The sequence below is a fragment of the Monodelphis domestica genome, chromosome 2, assembly GCF_027887165.1.
Source record: "Monodelphis domestica isolate mMonDom1 chromosome 2, mMonDom1.pri, whole genome shotgun sequence".
Classification (NCBI taxonomy): Eukaryota; Metazoa; Chordata; class Mammalia; order Didelphimorphia; family Didelphidae; genus Monodelphis; species Monodelphis domestica.
In genome coordinates, this window is record NC_077228.1 from 30,605,467 (window position 1) to 30,629,819 (window position 24,353).

The 24,353-nt window shown below is 44.4% G+C and overlaps 1 protein-coding gene across 1 annotated transcript in view; it reads left to right on the forward strand.

Moving 5' to 3' along the window:
- The first annotated feature begins 679 nt into the window (after positions 1–679).
- The window catches only part of STIL (STIL centriolar assembly protein), a 57,025-nt gene continuing 33,351 nt past the window's right edge, over positions 680–24,353 (forward strand). Inside the window, exons 1-8 of the mRNA XM_007480213.3 lie at positions 680–1,106; positions 4,625–4,682; positions 8,606–8,713; positions 10,038–10,150; positions 12,875–13,062; positions 16,414–16,661; positions 19,974–20,057; positions 22,611–22,697. Of these exons, the coding sequence (XP_007480275.2) occupies positions 4,639–4,682; positions 8,606–8,713; positions 10,038–10,150; positions 12,875–13,062; positions 16,414–16,661; positions 19,974–20,057; positions 22,611–22,697 (872 nt within the window). The 5' untranslated portion in view covers positions 680–1,106; positions 4,625–4,638. The remainder of the gene's footprint in view (positions 1,107–4,624; positions 4,683–8,605; positions 8,714–10,037; positions 10,151–12,874; positions 13,063–16,413; positions 16,662–19,973; positions 20,058–22,610; positions 22,698–24,353) is intronic.

Below are 24,353 nucleotides of genomic sequence, written 5' to 3' on the forward strand. Positions count from 1 at the left end.
GAAAATTTCCGATGGTGTCATGTTGAGTCAGAAACTATTGAACAACAAATTCACACAGTACTCCAGGGTTTGCAAAGTACTTTATAGATATTATTTCATTTCACCCTTTCAAAAAATCCCTGGAGATAAAAGGTTAATATTATCTCCATTTTACAGAGGAGTAAACTGAGACACAGATTAAATGTCTTGCCCAGTTTCAGACAACTAAAGTTATCTGAGTGGATTTGAATTCAGGTTCAAATGAAGGTCGGAACAGTCTTGTTAAGCACCCAGGACAAGGTTTTGCTTGTAGGCTGAATGAATGAATGCATTTGCCATTTCCACCAGGTCCTCTCACTCCTCATAATTCAAAATTTTCCTTTTTTAAAGGGATGTAGGAAGAGGAGTAAAAGACAAAGTATTTAAACTACTTTGTTAGCGTTGCATTGATACGTAGTATCAAATGTTTCAGTCATTCATTGTAAGGAAACTTGGGGATGCAGACAGCCAGCCCTGGGGAAAGGCCGGCGTCTGCGGAGAGTGCCCCGCCCTCTTTGGAATGCTAGGTCCGTTCTGAACGCAAACGCCGTTTCCTAGACAACACACAAGCTGGCTTTAACTTCCGGCTTCCTCTGCTTTTCCTTTCCCTCAACCCGCTTCTGCGCACGCGTCTTGCGGCCCTGACCGTTGGCAAAAGCCGAAAGTTTAAAATGCCTCCGCGCGGGGGGGCGGGACTTGTCTAGAGTGACAGCTGAGGAGGCGGGGCTGAATGTAGAGAGACGGGCTCTGGCTGGGCGCGCGGATTGAGCGGTCGCCGGAACGGTTCCCGATTGGTCTAGGGAGGGGAGGCCTCTGTCTCTGACTGGTCATCCCGCATGGGGCCCTGCCCTCCGCCGCCGACGTCGGGTCTGTGTCAGCCTAGCTGTGGGAAGTGTCCACTCCCTCCAGGCTTGTCTCCGCTTTACCGCTTCACTTCCCGCCTAGCCAACGGGTCTATGTCGGACCCCCGCCGCCGCTGGGGGATCCAGCGACGGCCGAGCGCCGGGAGGAGGGACCCTGCAGGCAGAGAGGGAAACTGAGGCACGGAGCGAAGCAGCTGGCGGCGGGCGGAGGGGCCCAGCTCGGAGGTAGGCGGTGACGATCCCGGGGAAGGCATGGGCTCCTGGGTCTTTGACTTAGCCCACTAACTCTTTTGTAGGCACCTTCTGTGTAGGAGGCCCTGCGCTGAGCGCTGGGAGAATCGAGAGAAGCAAACGGGCGACTCCTGCCCTCCGGGAGCTTCCAGTCTAAGTGGAATGGGAATTAGGGGCAGCTTGCAGACTGCCAGGTCTGTGCCTGCCAAATGGGTGGTAATCTCGGAAGAAAATACTGAGAAATTTAAGGCAGAGGTGAGCAGGGAGAGCTTCGAAACAGGGGGAACGGCTAATCCAAAGGTTTAGAGTTGGGAGATTGAGCAAGCAGATCATCCCATGAGCAGTACAGAAAATCCCATGAGGAGGCTGGGAAGGTAGGGCGGGGGGTGTGCAGATTGGAAGTGTTTTGAACTCCAAGTAGTTGATTTTGTATTTCTTTGATACTGGAGCTAATAGGAAGTCTGTAGTTTATTGCGTTCAGGAGAATGATTTGGACATACTTGAACTTGAATCTCTGAGTAGACCGGAAAGGCTCAAGGCAGGGAAAACCCTGTGCAGATTATCGCCTCGGGGTCTTTCTCTGTGAATTGATGGGGCCTCGGAGTGAGAGGAGAGTCTTGGGGTGAGAGAGTGGATGAAAATCTTGGGGGGCGGGGGAATGAGTGTGATAATACTTTCCATTTCTCCCACTGGATTGTGGGGAAAGCCTTAATAAATCTTTAAAGGCTAGAGAAATGGATGTCCATTTGTTTGGTTAGGGAACTCCCTCTGAACCAATTCCCTCTGTCAATGCAGATTAATGATTGTTCTTTATGTTAGGGGTTATCCTGTTCCACTTGATGCTTCCCTCCCTGTCCTTTTTACTTTGGCTCCTCTTTTGGTTCTTCATTCCTGCCCCCACCCCACCCCCAACCCCTCTAGCTCTGTTTTGAGCCTTCTGCTTCCCACATCCTTTTTTTCAATGATCTCAATTCCCACGAGTTCAGTTATGTGTGCAGGTGATTCAAGGACCTATATATCCAGCTCCCCTCTCTTTCCCCTCCTACAGCACCAACTTCCCCTGGATTTCTCTTATCCATCTCAAACTTATCATATCCAAAACTGAGCTCCTTCTCTTTCTCCCCAAAGACACTCCTCTTCTGAGCAGTCTGCTGTCCAGAACACCCCCATCCTTCCAGGCACCCCCACTCACAACCTCAGAGCTAACCTCAATTCCTCACTCTTTGTTACTCCACCTGTGTAGACAGTTACCAGGTCTTACAGTTCTACCTCAGCTAGTGTTTTGCTCACTGGGCCACCACCCTGTCAGACCCTCATCACTTCTCACCTGGGAGTGATGCTATAGGAGACTCTTAGGCCATCTTCCACAGAGCTGCCTCAGTGATGTTCTTAGAGTACCAGTCTGATCGGGTCACTCTTCTACTTAAGAAGTTTCAGAGACCAAATCTGAGATTTCCTTGGTATTATAGATACTTAGTGAGAACTTCCTCTAGCAGTGCACAGTCAAAATAAATAAAATAAAATAAATAACAAACAGAAGACAGCTTAATCATTACGGCCATGGGACTGCTTTGCATCTCAAAGCTGCTCTGACATTCTCAGGCCTGGGATTTATTTTTATACCCATTTTCTTGGCATGCAGGTATACAAAATTAAAGAGAGATAAATCAAAGAAAAGTGATACATTAACTTTTAACAAGTCACTTGATTAACATTCTATATTTTTGTATTGTGATTACAGACAGAATACAAGATAAATTATTTCATCACAGGTGGCTTACTAGGGAGTTTGAGTTACTGATTTGTGTAATTGAGTCACTGAGGCATACCTGTACTGTACCTATACGTATTGTATGGGCTTATATGATTGATTTGTGTGCTGGCTTCATGAGAAAGTTTTGGGCTTGACCTGTAGCTGCGGTTTTGCTGGGAATTATGTGCCTAAAAGTAAAAGTTAACCCATGATAGTCTTTTGGGATTGGGTTTGAGGGTCTGATCTTTTGGTGATGTTTTGGGGAATAAGGGTACATGTGTTTTGCTCTTGCATTATTTCTTTTGAGCCTAGGGGGAATAATAATCCTGTCAATTCATAGGTAAGGGGCATTGATGAAAGAAGTCATGCAAGGGGGATAGAGTGGGCAGTCACATCTCGACAAGGACCACTCTGTGGTCTCCCCAGCGACCACTCGTGACTATGTCAAGGTGTTGTGGACTGATGGCCCCCAGCACAGTACCTCCTATTCCTAGGCCTGGCCCTCAATCCATTAAACTACCTAGCTGCTCCTCTCATTGTTTTTTAGATGCTCTATGTACTGGTAGTGATAATAACACCTGCCTCATAGTCCCCTAGGAGGAGCAATACTTATCTCCATTTTAACCAAGGACCTCAAGGGATTTGCCTGACGTCCTATTGTTTGACAGTGTCTCAGATTCTGCCATCAATCAATAATAGTTATTTATTAATTGCTTTCTGTGGACCATGTGGCTACTCCAAAAATATTGCCCAGAAAATTTTTCCTACAGTCTAAATTACAATAGAAATGGTTTTAGAGCTCTTCCTACTTACCTTGTTATTATCAAAGGAGATCAGAGATGGAAAGCACTTGCTAGACCTCTTGTCAGCTCATATTAGTGTCAGTCCTTATTAGTTGAGTGACTTGTAAATTCTCCTTGGGGGACAAGTATTAACAGTTGTTTTTACTTTGTGAAGCTTTTGATGCCTGTTAAGAATATAAGGGGGCAGGTAGGTAGCTTGGTGGATAGAAAGCCAGACCTGGAGATGGGAGATCCTGGGTTCAAATTTAGCCCTTAGATACTTGGGATCCTGGGCAAGTCACTTAATTCCCATTGCCTAGTCTTTATGGCCCTTCTGCCTTGGAACCAAAACACAGAATTGATCCTAAAATGGAAAGTATTTATTTAAAAAAATAAGAGAGGCAGAAAGGGTCCTCCTGGACTTGGAGCCAGAAAGCCCACTCTATTTCATTGCTGGTCAGGCCTCAGTGTCCTAGCTTTAAGATGGGGATAACTCTTGTACTCTCTCCTCACCTCTTTGTTGGGAGGAAAGTGCTTTATAAATCTTAAAGCACCCTGTGAATGAATGGTACTATTTCTGAGAGGATTCTAGAAGAATGGCTATAAAATGAGACTTCCTTAAGTGTGTCATTACAGTCACCTCATATGTGATATCTGGGGCTTATCATTCTCTTTAGTTAGTGGCAATTAGGATTTAAATAGTATCGCTCATATATGAAGGAACCTCCCCCCACTCTTTTTGCAGAGAAAATTGTTTCCTTGGCTATATACACTGTGTATTGGCCCCTTTTAGGAGATTAATTGATTGATCCTGCTGATTTTTTTCTTAAAAAAAATTCTTTGTTTAATATCAAAATAAGGTCCCATGGGTAGAGAGGAAATATAGAAAGACACTTAAGAAATATTAAATTAAGATACTTCAATGAAAATGTATTTTCAAATAGCACTTCCCATTTCTTCCTCTTTGTTTTTCCTAGTGTTCAGACCTGTCATGGAGCCTGTGTACATTCCCTTGGGCCATCCGATGAATCCCAGGTATGTGGATGTGATCCTGCAGTACTTTCTGCACAGTGTACTCAAGAATATTTTATGCAGGGGGCAGCGGGGTAGCTTAGTGGATGGAGAGCTAGGCCTAGAGACAGGAGGTTCTAGGTTCAAATCTAGCCTCAGACACTTCCCAGCTGTGTGACCCTGGGCAAGTCACTTGACCCCCATTGCCTAGCCCTTACCACTCTTCTGCCTTGGAGCCAATATACAGTATTGACTCCAAGAAGGAAGGGAAGGGTTTAAAAAAAAAAAAGAATATTTTATGCATTGTATCATTATCTTGAGAACTGCTATTCCATTTCTAATTTCTCTTGGATTTTATTGGGGCATACAAGAACTTTTGATTTTCGGATTTGTTCCACATTCTGCTACTTTACAAAAGTTGTCAGTTGGGTCACTTCATTCTCTTGCATCTTCTCTAGGGTTTCATAAGCAAGCCATAAGACCATTTTCCAGTAAGGCAATTTCACTTCTTCTTTGCCTGCCTGTCTTTATGCTTTTCACTGTTTTCCTCTTGTTTTATTACTAGCACTGGCATTTTTAGTACTAGATCAAGAAGCATGACGGAAGCAGGATGTCTTAGCCTTACTCTTAAATTGAGGAAGTTTCTTACATTTTCAGAGTCAGGGCTGAGGTTTGGACTGAATTCTGCTAACCCTAACCCTAGAGCTTGATCCTGGGTTACGGCCTGTAAATAGCCTTGTGCTCACTGCATTGGGCTTGTGGAGGTGGTTGTTGATAGAAACTCTAAATGTTAATTATTATTATTGAGGATTGAGAAAAGGCTACTGAATCTGCCATTTAAGAGAATAATGGTATCTTCAATGAGAGTAGTTTCTTTGTTTTTTAAAGATTTTAAAATTTTAATTAATTAATTTAGAATATTTTTCCATGGCTGTATGATTCATGTTCTTTCCCTCCCTTTCCCCCTTCCCCTTTCTAGAGCCAACAAGCAATTCTACTGGGTTTTTCATGTGTCATTGTTCAAAACCTATTTCCATATTATTAATATTTGCAATAGAGTGATCATTTAAAATCAACATCCTCAATCATATCCCCATTGAACCACATGATCAATCCTATGTTTTTTTCTGTGTTTCTACTCCCACAGTTCTTTCTCATAAGTCCCTCAGAATTGTTCTGGATCATTGCATTGCTATTAGTAATGAAGTCCATTATGTTCAATTGTGCCACAGTGTATGTGTATAAGGTTCTTCTGGTTCTGCTCCTTTCACTCTGCATCGATTTCCAGTTCACATAGAAATCATTCTGTTCATCATTCTTTTCAGCACAATAATATTCCATCACCATCAGACAACACAATTCTCCAATCAATGGACATCCCCTCATTTTCCAGTTTGTTTTTTTTTGCCACCACAAAGAGCATGGCTATAAATATTTTTGTACACATATTTTTCCCTATTATCAATGAGAGTAGTTTCAGGTGACCCGGGATTGAGAAGTGAGAGAGAAGAACACAATTGGAGCAACGTGAATTGACAGTTCTTCTAGAAATTTGGTTGAGAAAGGGAAATCTAGAATGATAGCTCAAGGGAATGGTAGAAGCCAGTGAGGATTTTTTTAAGGAGAGGAAATCCAGGGCATCTTTGTAGACCGTAGGGAAGGAGCCAGTAAAAAGGGAGGGATTGAAGAGTACATGGAGAGGAGAGGAAGAATGGGGGGAATGATCCCTAACTGGACCCCTAAGGAGAGAAATTCCTTTTGGGAGGAAGTGAGGGGTATAGTGGGATTTGCCAAGCCTCATACTCAACTATGGATGGCTCTCTCCATAGACCTTATTTAACATGTTATTACCTATTAACCAAAGACACAGAAATACACAATACTGACAGAAATAAGATTCCACCTGACTGTAAGGTAAAAGAGAGTGTGGGGTTTGTGAAACCAGGCAAGAAATCTCTTAGGACCCATCTAAAAAGACCCTGAAATTTGTAGGGGGGATTTGGGGGAATCAAGAGTCTGTGAACTGAAGGATGGAATAGATTGTATAAGTTCTCAGGGAGGCTTTATATTTATGGGGACCTTATGTTTCTGGGACTTGTATCTTTAGATCATTGGTAGGAATAAGAGGGCATCTTTGCTTAGGAAGGTTTCTTTTTGAAAGCTTTCTATGTCTAGGCTGGGATGGAGATTTTCAATTTCTCTTGGGAAAGAAGATGTTTTACTATGATGGTAGAGATAGGATTGTCTCTCTCTTTTTCTGTAGAAGTTTCTTTCTTGGGGTGGGATGCTCTATCATTTAGATTGAGAGAAAGTCAAGAAAATAGAGGCATTGTTCCTATCACTTCAAAAAATCTGAATCATGTCCTATAATATGCAGATCAATGCCTAGTATTCACAGAAGTTAATTCCTTCCATGCATGGAGAGAACATTTTGTTTCTTCTGCTTTGTGTGGGTTTCTTGACCTGAGTCCAGCTTTGACTCCCTGGACACCTCAGAGGTCCCTGGCCTTCTGTACTCTGCCATTAGCCTTCAATGGATGGGAGGTGTGGGAGGAGTGTGCCACCTGTCTCTTGATTTTCTCAGTATGTGGGAATAGTTGGGAACCAGGTTGATAGGCTGGTTTCTGTCTTTAGATTCTCTTTATGCCAGCTGTTCTTGGTGTAAGATTGCTGAAACTAGATCCTAGAAGGCAGTTTTCTTCTGTTCCACTCAACCTCCATTTTCCTCATTAAAGCTATAATTATATGTTCTTGGAAGGGCATCTTTGTTTATAGAACCCAATTTATACCTGACAGAAGCAGCTCATTTATAAAAGAAGAGAACTGGGCTAGATGCTATCCCTTCTGGGTTTTATTGCAGACTAGAGGACTGACTGAAAGGCATGTGAGAGCTGGGAGGACTGTGCAGCTTTGGGTCTAGCTTGATGAATTCTATTGGCCCTTCCAATGCTGTCCACCTGGGAATGCTATGAAAGCCCCCCTGCCAAAGAAGCAGAAGAATTGGGAAACCTAGAACATTCTCTTTCCTGTTATTCAATGTCTGGATTCAGGCCTGATTGATGTTCTAGTGTAAAAATTAAAATTAAGTCTCAATAACAAAAAAATTATATTTTAGAAGATTTGTTAATGATCATTAGAAATAAAGGAATAAAAAAAACACAAAATAAAAAACACATGCCCATGGCTAATCAGCCAGTTCAAAATCTTTTACACTTAACCACCACCATTCTTGCCATGAAGCCAAAAAGAAAGGGCCAGAGCAGGACTGCCCACTCAATTTATTCCCTATCTACAGGAAGTATGGAATGACAGAAAGTCAGTGGGCTCCCGGGAAATGTATTTCTTTTTTTAGAGTAATAGATTTTAAATTATACACTAGTGTTGAAAGTAAGGTGCTGATCATGCTTGACAGTGGAGAGATGGCTTCATTTGATTATTGTTTAATCAGTTATCATCCTAGTGACTGGAGAATTAGTCCTGGGTTGGAGATCAGGAATTTCACTGCAAGCATTTATCAAAAGCCTCCTGTGTGTTAGGCATGTTACAAATATTACCTCATTTGATCCTCACAGCAATTCTGGGAGGTAGATGTTATTATTGCCATTTTGCCAGTTGAGGAAACTGAGGCACCTAGAGTTAAATGGTTTACCCAGTGTTATGCAGCTAATAAATGTCTGAGGCTAGATTTGAACTTAGGTCTTTCTGATTGCAGGCCTACTACTGTGTCTACTGTTCCACCTAGCAGCCTATTACATATCTGCTTTACTTTAGGGGATTTATATCATTTAATCAGCTATCCTAGTGATTGGAGAATTAGTCCTGGGTTGGAGGTCAAGAATTTCCCTACATTTTTTCTATTCCTTTTTCTCTGCTTAAGACTAAAAGATACATTTAAAAAGATAAGCATGTCTTAACCAAATCTACCTTTATTTGTACTTTAATTAAAGGATTACTTCAAGCAAAATGGTACCACTCAACTTTCCTCCATCAAAGAGTATGCTTTGGGATCCAACCCCGATGGGAGATGTCAAGTATTTACATCTTAGTTATTACAGGTATGAAATGTCGTCCTTTGGTTCTCATTAATGTAATTATAATAAAGAGGCCTTATTAAAGAAGCTTTTATGATCCTCCTCTTCTCTGTTTTTCAAAAGCTCTCGGTTCCCTTTCCACAAATTCCATCGTTTTTTCCCATAAGAAGCCTCTATAGATCTTCTATGTTGACTTGCTCCTTGGCTCATGTTTCTCAGGTCCTTGCTAGGTCTTCAGCTCTGTAATGTCAGCCTTCTCCAGCTCATTTTACAGATAAGTAAAATGAGGCAAAGAGGGTAAAGTGTCAATAATGTCTTCAGGGCATATGGTATTGGGATTTCTGGTGAGGAAGGCATTTCTGATGAGAGGAACAATATAAATGCAGTGAGCTTGCGGCAGTCAGGAGACCAATCTATCTGGGAGGGAGGGCATATGCTTGAATAGGCCTATTGGAAACTCAGGTAAGAACTGGAAGATTGTGGTAGGCTGAGGAGTTTAGATGTGGGACATGAGTGTGATGGGAGAATATGTTAGGAAACTATGTTAGTCTGGTCTGGAATTGATAAGACAGGGTGGCTTGGAAGGTGGCAGAGCTTATGGTCCAGAAATTAGCCAGGTGCTGATTGTAGTGTATAGATTTAGGCACGAACCGATCAGGCCTGCCCCAGGGTTGAGTCAATGTGGGATGCCAAAGAAGGGAACAGGGAAGTGGTTTCAGAAGGGAAACTGAGGACTTAGGAAATGACACCAAGAAATGCTCAGATATGACACTGAGATTTTTGAGCCTCTGGGGTCCAGAGCAATGGTGTGGTCACTGGCAAAAATAAGAAGCTCCTGAAAGGGAGCAGGGTGAGAGGTGAGGACCCTTCTCCATTAAGGTTTAGTTTGATGTTGAACCTGAGGTGAGCTATCCAAGCAAAGGTTCACACTAGAATGATTGAGATTTGGTATGGAAATGGAGGTTTTTAAATCCTTAGCAGAGAAAAGATAGTTAAAGCCACACAAGAGAGAACAGTAGGAGAAAACTCAAGATTGTGTCTGTGGGGTCACAGAAGTTGGAGGAGGTCATGGCATGAGATCCCTTGGGAAGAGCAATGAAGGTAGAGATAATGGTTGGTTTTGCCCATTGGGCAATCTTTGGCCTTCAAAAGGAGTCTCTCAGTAATGGAGGGAGCAGAGAGAAATTAGACAACTAAAAGGGGCAGTCAGATGAAGCTCAGGTTTTCTGCCCTGGAGAGATCTGTGCTTGATAATGCCTGAAAATTGATTCCTTAAGTGTGAAGTTAATGTACCAGATCTCATTAAAAACAAAGCTCATAATGGCAAATGCATTTTAATATTTTCCAGAAATCCAAAGCTTGTGGTGACTGAGAAGGCTCTACGTCTCGCTTATCGTCATGCTAAGCAGAATGACCCAAATTTATCCTGTTTTTTGCTTGGGACACTCATAATAGATGAAGGTAACACACTTAAAACAATTGAGGATTTGGGGCTACAGACTGGTGTTTTTGATGAACTTTGGTGATGGTTCTTTATGGTTGGATTAAATGCTGAGCTCAGCACAAGGCTTATGCACAGTCTTTCTCCACCATCATTTCCTGTCCTCCTCCTTGGGGACTTCCTACCTCCTGATCCTCCCTCAAACACACTGACTTCTCAGCTTTTCCACTTTCTCGTTTCCCATGACCCACTTTTCACCCAGCTCAGAGATGCTCATGAACTTGAATTTACCACCACCCCCCCCCAAGCTCTCCATTTCCATGTTCATGAATTCTGAGACTGAGCTATCTGAGCCTCATCTTTTATTTTTCTAGTTTTCTGTCAGCCTTGTGATCTTCAACCCTTCGTCCTCCCTGTGAGCTCCAATCTCTTCATCCCTCAGGCCCCTCTCCTCTCCTCTCCCCTCCCCTCCCCTTCCCTTGCCTCTCCTCCCCTCCATCTGGGCTCCATGCCAAAACAGTTCAGTTCTGCTGTCCTCTGCCCTTGAGGTCCACTCGTGGATCAATTTTACTATCTGCCACCTTGGGTTTTATTTATTCATTTACTGTTGAAATGGAAAAAAGTCATGAAACTGCTGATTGGGTCCACTACAATTTATATTACATAATCTGAACTGGACTCTTACTGTGGTGAGGTAATCCTTTGACATTGACTCACTATCCTCCTCTCCACAGCAGTTCTTCTAGACCTTTCCATCCCTCCTCAAACCTCCCAGGGCTTCTCTCCCCCCCTGGCCTCTCAGCTGAGAAACCTGCTTCTTCTTTTACTGAAAAAGGTGAAGCCCCAGATGCTTTTCTCTGCCAATATCTTTGCCCTTGTCTTCCTTGAAGAGGTGGTTTTCTCCTTGCATATCCTTGTGAGCCTGTTTCATTTTGATTTCTCTAGGAGATGACTCCTTCTTTCGTCTGCACATTCACTCATCTTCAGTCTCTCCCTGACTAGTGACTCTTTTTCTGCTGCCTATAAATATGCCCATGTCTCTCCCATCTTCAAAAACTCCTCATTTACCTTCTCAATTCTCATTAGGCTACTACCATAGATCTTGGGAAGTCTATCTACAATAAGTAACTCTACTTTTCCTTTCCTCATTTTCTTTTTCTTTTTTTACTTTTTAAACCCTTTCCATCTTAGAATCAATCAGTACAGTGTTTTGGTTCCAAGGCAAAAGAGTGGGAAGGGCTAGGCAGTGGGAGTTAAATGACTTGCCCAGAGTCACACAGCTAGGAAGTGGTCTGAGACTAGATATGAACCCAGGACCTCTGGTCTCTGGGACTGGTTCTTAATCCACTGAGCCACTTACCTTCCCCTCTCATTCTCTGCAGTCTAGCTTCTGATGTCATGTTTTAAATGAAACTACTCTTTTCAACATGATTGGTAATTCCTTTATTGCCAAATCTAATAGGTTTTCTTCCATTTTTATTGTTACTGGCCTTTCTATGAGCTTTGAAACTGCTGACTATATTCTGTATATTTTCTTCTCTGGGTTTCTATGATATGTCTCTCTATAGATTCTCTTCCTACTTATCTGACTTCTTCTCAGTCTCCTTTGTTGGATCTTCATCCAAATTGTTCTCAGTGATTTCAGATATCCTCCAAGGGTCTGTCTTAGCCTTCTCTTCTTAGTCTGTAGTATTTTAATTAGTGGTCTTATCTGCTCTCATGGATTCAATTATCTTAATGCTATTGAGTCTCAGATTTATTTATCTAGGCCTAACCTCTCTCTTGAATACCTTTATTGCCTTAACAGTAACCTTTTTGGACATCTCAAACTGGTTGATCATAGACATCTTCAACACAACATAGCCAAAATGGAAATCATCTTTCCCCTAAATCCTCCCCTCTTCCCAATTTCCCTTTTACTGTTTGGACGTCCATCCTCTTGATCACCCAGGCTCCCAGTCGTGGTGTCATCCTTAACACCTCATACCAGCTCACTGCTGCATTTCCAGCCTATCACCAAATCCCTCGTTTCCACCCTCATAGTATCTCGTATGTGCTGCCTTCTCTTGACTCATAGGTGCCTCCCTGGTGCCGACCCTCATCACTGCCTGCCTTAAGTCTCACTACATTCTAGCTGGTTCTTCATTCAGCTGCCAATGTAGTCTTCTTACAGTGCCCCCTGACAGAGTCACCCTAGCCCTGGGAGGATCAACTCTAAAATCCTCTGTCTGGATTTTAAAGCATGACAAGACCTGACATGATGTTAGGTGATGGGACATCACAACCCCCTCCCATTCCAGTCTTCTTACTCTCTCCCCCAGGGCCCTAATCCAGCCACACTGACCTTTGGGCTGTCCCTTGAGCAACGTTGCAACTCCAAGCCACGTCTTCGAGCTCCTTGGCTGACCCCCATGCTGGCCAGCTCCTCTTCCTCTCTCTCTCCCACCTTCCAAAAGAGGACCCTCTGGTTCTCCCTCTCCCCCCTTCTTTTTGTCCCTCCCAACACACACACACACACACACACACACACACACACACACACTTCATTCCTATGTTATCTTCCACGGACCTTCCCTGCATCTCCTTGTATGGAGTCACATGCCTGTTGTCTCCCCATTGGACTGTGAGCTCCTGCACTTAGGGCAGTGCATGGTGCATGGTACTTGTGGAAGATGACATGATGATGGGTCAATGGAGTTGAGTTGTAAACTAATATTGCACCTATTTCTATTTGGATTCTTTAGATGAGGAAGGCGTGAAACTGAAAATAGACCGCTTTGATCCTGGTCGCGAAGTGCCCGGATGCCTCAGAAAAGTCCCGACTGCCCCCCTGCCTGGAGACTTTGTGATTCCATGCACAGTTAACACCGAAGGGCTTTGCCCCACAGAGATGATTGTCCATGAAGCTGAAGACTTTAACTCAGTCTTTCAGGTTAGCTGCATTTAAGAACATGATTAATCTCTCTTTTTAAAATTCTTACTTTCCATCTTAGAATCAACACTGTATATTGGCTCCAAGGAAGAAGAGTGGTCAGGGCTAGGCAGAAAGAGTTAAGTGACTTTCCCAGGGTCACCCAGCTGGGAAAGTGTCTGAGGTCAGATTTGAACCCAGGACCTCCCATCTCTAGGCCTGGCTCTCCATCCAATGAACCACCTCTCTGCCCCCTAACATGATTAATCACATTGAAGAGAAAGGGCTAAAATAGAAAGTGTGTGCATAAACTGAAAACAGACTCTTAGCTAAACTCATCTGATTCAACATAAAAGGAAGTTGAGTTTGTTTTCTTAAATAATTTCTAGCACAAAAATCATCTATTTTCATTGGAAAAGAAGCAGAGATATCTCATAGTCAATCCTGGTCTATAAAGACCATTTTTTGGTCTCCTCTGGGGGTACGGTGAGGAAGGCCAGTATTTAGTGTGCCTGTCTGATCCTTGCACAGCAGCATGGGAGATCCACCCTGGCTCCTCCTACCACCCTCAGATGGCCACCCTAGAGTCAGGGAGGTTTCGGGGCATTTATGGGTGCCTCTCCAGCACTCCCTTTTGGTCCTTTGGCCCTGTCTTCCCTCTCCAGTTCTTTCATCTGCCAGACTTATGTTTCTGTCTCAGAACCCTGGGATTTCAGCGGTGTTCCTTCTCCTTCCCGGAATGCCAGGAGCAGCCCATTTCCAATGTAGCATGAGGTTTCTTATCTCCTAGGGCTCAGCACATCCATGGTTCTGACCTGTCTTGGTGAGGTGCCTCTGCCCTTAGGGAGATGGCCCATCTGACTCCTTCTCAAAGCCTTGGCAACTTGGTTCGGTTGGCCCCAGGGTGGCATCTGAAAAGTCAAATAGAGTTATGAATTTGCCTTTCCAGATAGGTAGGGGATGGCCAGGGGCACAGTGGAGACAGTTAGGCCTAGAGACAGAAAGTCCTGCATTCAAATTTGATCTTAGATGCTTATCAGCTGTGGGACCCTGGGCAAGTCACTTAAACCCCATTGCCTAGCCCTTACCACTCTTCTACCTGGGAACCAATACACAGTATGATTTTAAGATGGAAGGTAGGGGTTCAAAAAGAAAAACAAAAACAAATACAAATATACGTGTATTCTCAGATGTTGGCAACTTACTGAGATTTAGAGGGCCTCATTTTCAGTCACTCAGCAAATCCATGCCTGCCATGGGGTCTGAGACATTGTTCTTGCCACTGGCCTTGTCCTCCTTCAGGAGAGACAGAAGGGGTGGCAGAGAGGAAGAAGCAGAGGTCACATCTAGTGGTCCGGGTCTTAGTTCAATATACACAAAGCTGGTCAAAATGGGTTTGGTTGCCTTGAAAGGTAATGAGTTCTCTGTCAGTGGAGTCTTCCAGTGGAAATTGATCACTTACTAGGGAAGGCCCTAGTTTGGGTTCCTGCCCTTCCTCCCGGAGATCTTTTGGTATAAGTTTACTGTTTATAATTGTATTCTCCCTCCCCCTCAGACTTCTTTGTTTTTGTCTTTGTGTCTCTACCAGATGAAGACTTTCTGATTACATTAAATTAAAAAGTTTTTGTACAAACAAAACCAATGCAATCAAAATTAGAAGGGAAGCAATAAATTGGAAAACAATCTTTATAACAAAAACCTCTGACAAAGGTCTAATCACTCAAATTTATAAGGAACTAAATCAATTGTACAAAAAATCAAGCCATTCCCCAGTTGATAAATGGGCAAGGGAAATGAATAGGCAATTCTGATAATGAAATAAAAACTATTAATAAGCACATGAAGAAGTGTTCTAAATCTCTTATAGAGAGATGCAAATCAAAACAACTCTGAGGTATCACCTCACACCTAGAAGATTGGCTAACATGACAGTAATGGAAAGTAATGAATGCTCTAGGAGATGTGGCAAAATTGGGACATTAATTCATTGCTGGTGGAGTTGTGAATTGATCCAACCATTCTGGAGGGCAATTTGGAACTATGCCTAAAGGGCACTAAAAGACTGTCTGCCCTTTGACCCAGTCATAGCACTGTTGGGTTTATACCCCAAAGAGATAAGGGAAAAGACTTGTACAAGAATATTCATAGCTGCGCTCTTTGTGGTGGCAAAAAATTGGAAAATGAGGGGATGCCCTTCAATACCACAACATATTGTGGTATATGTTGGTGATGGAATACTAGTGTGCTAAAAGGAATGATGAACTGGAGGGATTCCATGTGAACTGGAACGACCTCCAGGAAGTGATGTAGAGTGAGAGGAGCAGAACCAGGAGAACATTGTACACAGAGACTGAGACACTGTGGTACAATCAAATGTAATGGACTTCTCCATTAGTGGCAATGCAGTGATCCAGGACAATTCTGAGGACTTATGAGAAAGAACTGTGGGAGCAGAAACACAGAAGAAAAACAACTGCTTGATTAAATGGGTTGAGGGGATATGACTGGGGATGTAGACTCTGAATGATCATCCTAGTGTAAATATTAATAATATGGAAATAGGCCTTGATCAATGACACATGTTAAATCTAGTGGAATTGTGCATCAGGAGGGGGTTGGGGAAGGGGAGGGAAAGAACATGAGTCTTGTAACCATGGAAAAATAATTCTAAATCATCTAACTAAATAAAATTAAAAATAATAATAATAAAGACAATCAGGGTTAAAAGTGACTTGCCCAGGGTCCTAGAGCTAGGAAGTGTTGAGTCAGATTTGAACCCAGGCCTTCCTGACTCTAGGCAGGGTGCTCTATCTACTCTACTACCTAGCTGCCCCTGAGACATAGTCTTTAAACCTCTGCTTGAACATTTCTATTAATGGGGAGCTCATTACATCATGAGGGAGTAAATTTTGTATTCTATTGATACAAAATCTGCTTCCCTGTATCTTCTATTTACTCCTGCCTTTGGGAACTACATGGAACAAGTCTTCCCTCAAGGGAGACTCAGGGACCCGAGTAATGCTGTGGTCTTCATTTTTCCAGGGAGGCCCTTGCAGACCCTTCCCAGCCAGGCCGACCTTTTTGCGATGCCCTCCAATATGTTGGTCTCCCTTAGAATGTGATTCCAACCTGATTTCTCAGAGGACACCCAGCAGGACAATATCTGCTGAAAGGCTCCCTAGCAGAATGGTTTTTAGGTAGTGGCAATGATCCTGGGCCTTGTCAGTGTTTAGTCACTGCAGCATTGCTCAGGAAGAAATGGCAGGCTTGGAAGTGGTGGGCCCAGATCCCTTGATGCTTGCTGGTTGGGCTGGGGGGAGCCTGTGTCACTGTTCTGGGGCAGACCTTGATCCTGGGTCCTCCCTCTCCTAGGCTCTGCAGCAGCATTTGGGCAGTAAAGACTCCCTGGACTTCTGCAAGCTGCTCCGCCTGAGAGCTCATGTTGCTTCCAGGGAGCACCTGGACAACCTGCAGTTTGACTTCCACTGGGCAGCGGTCACTCCGGCCAGTTCTTTCCGATGCACTCCGGTGAAGCCTCTCCCCATTATTCCAACAGCACTGGCAAGAAACTTGAACAGTCACATGAATATTGCCCAAATTCAGGGGACCTGTAAATGGGGGTGAGTAATAAGGGTATTCATTTGAATGCTTTGTATGGGGAAAGGAAACCCAATACCTGGGATGATTTTTTCCACAGTGAAAGAAAGTGAAGAGAAACTAAGTCAATTTGTACTGCATTTGGAGCTTTTGAATGTCTATATTTTTTTATTTTTCCTCTAAGAAAAGTCAGGGAGTGGCCCAAGTATTTTAAATTTGGGCATTTAGGTGCACAGTGGATAGAGCACTAGGCCAAAAGTTGGGAGGACCTGGGTCCAAATCTAGTCACAATCCTAGCAGTATGACCCTGGGCAAGTCATTTAATCCTATTTACCTAGCCTTTTCCCTTCTTCTGCCTTAGAGTTTTTACTAGGACAGAAATTAAGGGCTTTTTTTTTTTTAAGTATCTTAAGTTTGCTTCCCAGGAGATACTCTGTATTCTGAAAATCATGGACTCAGGATCTGAAGGTGAAAGGAAGCTTGCAAACTGATGGTGGGTGGCAGGTTCCTCTCCCAGAGGGTTAAGATGGATGGATAGACTAATTGTTTCTAAATCCCGCCCTTAGCACCAAAAGAATTTGGCTGTTTTGCTTAGCCTATGTGCTCCGCCCTTGACTGGTGTATTCAGAGGCCCTTAGGCTAGGTCTGCATTTATTTTGGGCTCTTTGCCTACCTCTGAATCCAACTAGCCCAGGCCCTGATCTGCTTAGGCCATTCATCTTAATGGCCAAACCAGTTTCCATGGTGGGATGCCCTGTAAAGCTTTACTTTGCTGAACTAGAAAACCACCCAGGGATGGTGATAAGAATATGCCATCTCTTTGTATCTTTTAATAAATGAGTGAATTATAGGTGATTTGGATGCCATAAATAAAAGCTGTCCTTAAAGGTCACTGAAGCTATTTCTCTTCTTGAGATCCAGAAGTAGACTAGGGAAGAAGTGATATCATTACCTGCTCTCCCTCCCTGGACCTCCCCACTCTTTTACAGAGGCAGAAATCTCCTCCGTCAGAGAGGAAGGGACTCACTCTCACGGGATCATGCATGCAAGGAGTCAGAGGGGAGAGTCAGACTCAAATCCTCTGACTTCCGACCTGGTGTTCTACTTTTCCCCATCAATCGGGGGATTGTAAAATTATTTTAATGTGATTTGTTGGGAAACCAGATAGAGGCAGGTAACTGGTTTAAAAGCTATGAATGAATAAGGTCTCATTTCCATGATGCATAAGGAACTGATTCAAATGTAGAAGGAAAAGAACTATTCAGTTATTAAAGGGTCCAAGAGATGAACAGTCAAATTTCTATGGAACTCATTCAAACTCTTGAGAGCCAAATGAAAAAATGCTCCAAATCACTGCTAATGAGAGAAATGCACATTAAGGCTGCTTTGGGGTTCTTTCTCATACCTGTTGTATTGGCAAGGTTGACCGAAGAAGAAGGATGACCAGTAGTGAAGAGGCTGCTAGAAGACAGGCCTATGTTAGTGTCCTGTTGGGGAAGCTGTAGGCCCTTCTTGATCTCTTTAGGATACAGATCTAAGTAGTGGTGTGGCTCAGTCATCTGGTGTGTCCAGTTTCATGGCCCTCTGGGCATAGCTCCAAGTTGTTCTTCAGAATGGTTGGAACAGTTCACAGCTCCACATTAATGTCCCTATTTTCCCACATATTATGATGGTTGTGTTGTTCATTATACAAGTGAAATGACTCAGACATCTACAAACAAAACTGTGAAAAAAAAATGAAGCTTGGATACGAGTTCACCTAGAATTTCTTTCTTTCTTTTTTTTTGAACCCTTACCTTCAGTCTTGGAGTCAATACTGTGTATTGGCTCCAAGGCAGAAGAGTGGTAAGGGCTAGGCAATGTGGGTTAAGTGACTTGCCCAGGGTCACACAGCTGGGAAGTATCTAAGGTCAGATTTGAACCTAGGACCTCCCGTCTCTAGGCTTGGCTCTCAATCCACTGACTTACCTAGCTGCCCCCTCACCTAGAATTTCTGGAAGAAATGAAGCAAAAGCTTACAAAATTTATAAATTGATTTTATAGATGAAATAAATGTTGGAAGAAAGAATTGCAAAAGCAAAGATTGGGAAACATTAGCTGCTTAGCACAAAAAATATAAAACCATACTCAAATAATGAATTCTTAGAAGGGAAAGGAATAAGTATTAGGTATCTACTGTGAGCCAGGCATTGTGCTAAGCTTTTACAAGCTTTTATCTCATTTGATCTTCACAACAAACTTGTGAGGTAAATATTGCTATTGTCCTCATTTTATAATTAAGGAAACTGAGGCAGAGAGGTTACGTTAAATGACTTGCCTAGGGTCATATAGCTATTAAGGGTCTGAAACAGAATTTGAACTGAAGTCTTCTTGATTCTTGCCCCAGTGTTCTATCTGTTCTACCACTTAGCTTCCTTGATAATTAGAACAGATAGAGCAGAAGCTAATGATTCCATGAGACCACAAGAAATATTTTTTTAAAACAGTCAAAATTAGACAGGGAAAAAAAAGAACATGTAGGTAGCTAGTGTTTTTAAAAAATAACTTGGTTAGCAGATCGAGGAGAAATAATTTAAGATTCATTAGATTGTCTGAAAGTTGTGACCAAAACGTAGACTTCATATTTCAAGAAATCGTAAAGGAAAATTGCTTGGATCTGTTAAAATCACAGGGCAGAGTTAAAATAGAGAACCTGCTGATCCACTCCTGAAAGAAACCCTAAAATGAGAATCTCCTAGAAGAGTTCGAGAAAGGCCTCATGCAGGGACTAGACTGGAGAGGAGTGAAGACTAGCTGGCTGGGGCTCCTTCCCAAAGGGAGCTCCCCGGAGGGAGAGGAGGACTGCAGAGGTTGAGGGGTGATCCAGGGCAAGGAGGCAGAGCTGGGAGAGGTCAAAGAAAGATACTGGAAGCGGTTTAGAGAGAATTGAGGAAGGGACCCTCGAGCTTGGAACACAAGCTTCAGACTACTGATAATGGCTGTTTTATGCTCCCTTTCTTTACTACTGCCTGTTTCCCTAGTAGGGAAGGCATCCTTACAGTTAAAAGCAAATACGTCACAATTTTTGTTCTGTCATTCAGGTGTGTCCTGTTGGTGACTCCTGCATGCCATTACTGTCCACAGGGTTTTCTTGGCCATTTCCTTCTCCCGTGGATTAAGGCAAATGGAGGTTAAATGACTTGCCCATAGTCACACAGCAAAAGGTGTCTGAGGCTGGATTTGAACTTGGGTCTTTCTAACTCCAGCTCTAGCGCTTTATCCGCTGAGCTACCTTGCTGCTTCCTATATCACAGTAGCATCCACCTAAAAATGGAATCACTTGTCTTCTCTTTCAGGTATCTTACAATGGATGAAACACGCAAGCTGTTACTGTTGCTCGAATCGGACCCCAAAGTTTATTCTCTGCCATTAGTTGGAATGTAAGTGCTGCATTATTTATGGAACGCGCTTTTGCCAAAACACATATAAGAAGCAGATGGACTTGCAGCATGGAGTGGTTTAAGAAATGCTTCTGACTGATTTAAAAGGAAACAGATAGCAACGATTCACCAAAAGGTTTTAGTTACCATTTGAATCACCTGCCAAAGGCACAGAGAGAATGCCATGAAATCTCGCTTTAATCATCCTGGGCTTTCTGCTGTCAGGTGGGGTTGGGGCATTCTCACAGGGGAAGTACTTCAGCTCCTGGGAGGGACCTAGAGGGGTATCCAAGGCACAGCCTTTGCTCTCGAGTTAATTTATTATCCAGCTTAAGAGGAAAATGAAAATAGAGAAATAGGGAGACCACCGTGGTGTCACTGGAAGGAAGTGTGGGGACTGGAGCCTGGAGTTATGAGTTCAATTTCTAGCCCAACCACAAAATTTTGCTTTATCAAGGACTTGGTCTTTAAGTCTCTGATACCCATCTCCTTTTAAAATATCCTTTTGTTATTATTGTTATCAGCTTGATAAACATCAATAAACACGAGCATTTCCACAAACAAGGAAGAACAGAAAAAGAGGATTGTATATGAAGTTGTGAATCTCTTATATACAAGTTAGGTGTCTTGAAAGCACATATTAGGAGCAGCTAGGCAGCACAGTGGATAGTGTGCCAGGCTTGGAGTCAGGAGGATCTGGGTTCAGATCTGGCCTCAGACACTTCCTAGCTATGTGACTCTGGGTGAGTCACTTAACCCTATTTGCCTAGCTCTTGCTGCTCTTGTGTCTTAGAATTGATACTAAGGCAGAAGGTGAGGGCTTTTAAAAAAGGAAGTATATGTTAAATTTAATGTGATAGTTCTAACACTCCCCTGCCTCATCTTGTCTCCTCTGTAGTTTAAGAAATAGCCCAATGGTGTTCTTTATTTCCTTATCTTCTTTGTGGAGGAGCATCGCCATTGCTGCTGTTTTCCTCCCTCTGTAACTCCCCCCTTCCAAAAAAAGCCTTCCCTATAACCAATAAATATCGTCAAGCAGAACAAATTCCTCTGCTGGCTGTGTCTGACAGTATGTTTGTCCTTCTGCATCTTCCAGCAAGGAGGCAGAAAGCCCGCTTCGTCACCATTAGCCTTGTGGAGTGGGGCTTGGTCATTGACTCCATCCCAGCTTGGGCTGCTCCAGGTCGTTCTCTCTTACAGGCCTCTAGTCAGTGGATGGTGTTCTGCTCCCTTTGCTTTGAGTCAGTTCATCCAAGAATTCCCAGATTTCTCTGAAACTAGCCCCTTCACCATTTCTTTCTTTTTTAAAAAATAACCCTTACCTTCCATCTTAGAAGCAGTACTAAGTATTGATCCAAGGCAGAAGAATAGTAAAGGCTAGGCAGTGGGGTTTACGTGACTTGCCCAGAGTCATACAGCCAGGAAATGTCTGGGGCCAGATTTGAACGCAGGACCTCCCATCTCCAGGCCTGGCTCTCTGTCTCCTGAGCCACCTAGTTGCCTCCCCCTCCCCCCAATCATTTCTTGCAGCACAAGGATATTCCATCTTCTTCATAGACCATGATTGGTTCAGCCATCCCCCGTGGATGGGCTGTCCTCAGTTCTAACAAATAGCTGCAGTGATCTCTTTGGGGAGACACCTCAGTTGGGGCACCACTTAGACATTGTAGGGCGCAGATCTGAAGGGCCTCCTAGAGCAGCTGTGCCACGAGCACCCCCCTGGGCCTGGCGGTTCAGAGCCTCGAAGACCCATCTCTGAAGGGAGCGTTCTGTTGGCACCCCTGAGCTCTCGGGGTTGTGGCGGAGGCGCCGTCTGTAAGCCATAATGCATTGTAGAAAAGTGAATGACAGTTGTGCTGTCTGTGACTCAGGACCAGCCCGCTTTGTAGAAGGGGCAGCCAGTGTGGGAAAGAACAGTGGGGGGAACTTGAGCCATGAGTTGGGCCTCCGTCTTTACCCTGAAGGGTCTGGGGGATTCGGGGGAGATGAAGGGGGGGAGGAGGGGGAGGGAAGGGTCTGAAGCCTGCATTCCTCTGGTTTAGAAGGCTTTGAAATTGGTTCTCAAGGAGTATGAACCAAACTTGAGCCCCGTTTCTCTGGGTGAGTCATTTCCTCCCTGACTGATCTTGCACGAGGTGCCCAGAAGGGCCTCTGTACGAGCCCCTCCATCCTTCCTCACCACAGTAGTCTGCTATTTCCTTGAGGGCGAGATTCTGAGGGCCTTTTGGGTCTTCTTCACTACTCCAGGCTCGGTGCTCCTGCGCCTTGGGCTGTTCCATCCCTGCGTGAGGCCCGAGAGTCGCTGTGACCAAGCATTCATCCTCAGCCCCGCATGCCGGAGTCCCCACGCTTCTGTGGTGCGACCTGGGGCAGGGAAGGGGGGCATGACTTATCATTATTGCATTTTCTTTTATGTTTTGGTGTGTCTGTGAGAGGGAGAAATGACGCCGTAAACCCGTGAAGGCGGGGCGGGCCGCGTCCTTGTGTCCCCTGGCCTTTAGTGGCCTAGTGCATGTTCCCTGGGTCTCACCGCAATCCTTCTTCCTTTTGCAGTTGGCTCTGTGGCGTCACGCACGTCTATAGTCCCCGCGTGTGGGCGTATTGCCTGCGCTATGTGTTCAGTGCGTCAGTGCAAGAAAGGTAAGGGACATGCTTTCTGCCATCCGTCTTTGTTACAAGATGTTCATCCGCAGATCCTCTGTTCCCCGCCGTACCTGGCCGGAGATTCTCCTGCCCTGCGTCGGCCACTTTAATTGTCAGAGAAAAGCTCCCTTCCACGGAATTGGTGCCCCAAGTTTAGAGAATTCGCACCTTGTTGGGACCTTCAAACTTTTGTTTAAACCTTCCCTCCTGTCTTCGTATGAGCTCTAAGAGAGAAGGGCAGTAAGGATTAGGCATGGGGGTGAAGTGACTTGACCAGGGTCATACGGCTAGAAAGTGTCTGAGGCCAGATTGGAACCCAGGCCCTCCTGACTCCAGGCCTCACTCACCATCCACTGAGTCATCTGGCTGCCCCTTGTGTTATTCAGTCTAACAGCCTATTATTGACAATGGCGGGAGAGAAGCTATTGATCTTATAACTAAAACTTTGGCTTCTGTGTTGGAACCAGGGGCCCCGCCTTGTAGTCCTAGGCCAGGCCTGCTGTGAACTTGCTCCAGGCGTAGAGCATTTGTTGTTTTTCCCCTTCACATAACCCAATACTGTGAACAGTGCCATTTGTTTCCTGGGCTTCCATTATTCCCAGCTTTGCCCCGCATTCATTGTGTGACCTTGGACAAGTCACCTGTCTCTGTAAAATGAAGATTTGGACAAAGCCATCCGAGTTCTCTCCATCGCTAAAATCCTTTAACATTATAGACCACAGGACCGCAGGGTTGGCCTGGAGGGACCTCGAGGGGTCCTCAGCCATCTGGTCCAGAGGGGGAGGGACACGAAACACAGACTCCCAGAGGGGGTCCGATGGCATAGGTCTAGAAAGGGGGTGTCTGAGGCAGGATTGCAGATGAGGCCCAGCCCTTGGGCGTTCTCCTGCCCTGGCCTGGCCCCAGATTTACCAGCTCCCATGTTGACTGCAGGCTGAGCTCAGGAACTTTGAGCTCAGCTTAGGTACTTCTTTCTGGCCTTTGGCCTCCAGTGTGCCCAGGGAACCCTTTGCTGTCAAGGCCCTTCCCACAGAGGATCGTCCCGGAGAGAAGGGCTGGCAGAGAGGCTGCCTATTGGAAGAGGGAACTCCTAGAGGGAGCTTCCCAGTGATCAGCCCTTCCTGGCCCATTTGATTGGACCTGTTACCCTTCCCTGCTTGCCAGAGGCAGGCGCAGATGGGCTTGTATCCCAAGGCCTGGCCTTCAGGAAGGGCCTAATCAACAGTGTTTGGCTCTTTGAGATTTCCACTAATCCATTTCTTGTCCATTAGCCCGGACAATTGAAAGTTGACTGTACTAAGTGAGATATTCTTTTAGTAAATAGATCCTTCACTAACAAGAAAGGGGTTCCCTTTATATTCGGCTGGAGAAGTGAAGCCTGGCACTGCAGCTGGAGTCAGTCAGGAAGTCCTGTGTTTGATGCCTCCTTTGCTGGGTGACCATTGGTCACAGCTGGTCCCTCTCCATCCAGTTCAATTCAATAAGCATTTGTCAGTCACCTCTCCTGTGCCAGGCACTGTGCTAAATGCTGCGATACAAAGAAGAAAGAGAAAGCCAGTCCCTGCTCTCAAGTCTCCCTATCCTCATAGTCTAATGGGGGAAGAGAGCCTACGATAGGAAACTGAAAAGGGGAGGTGGGGACACTGCAGATGG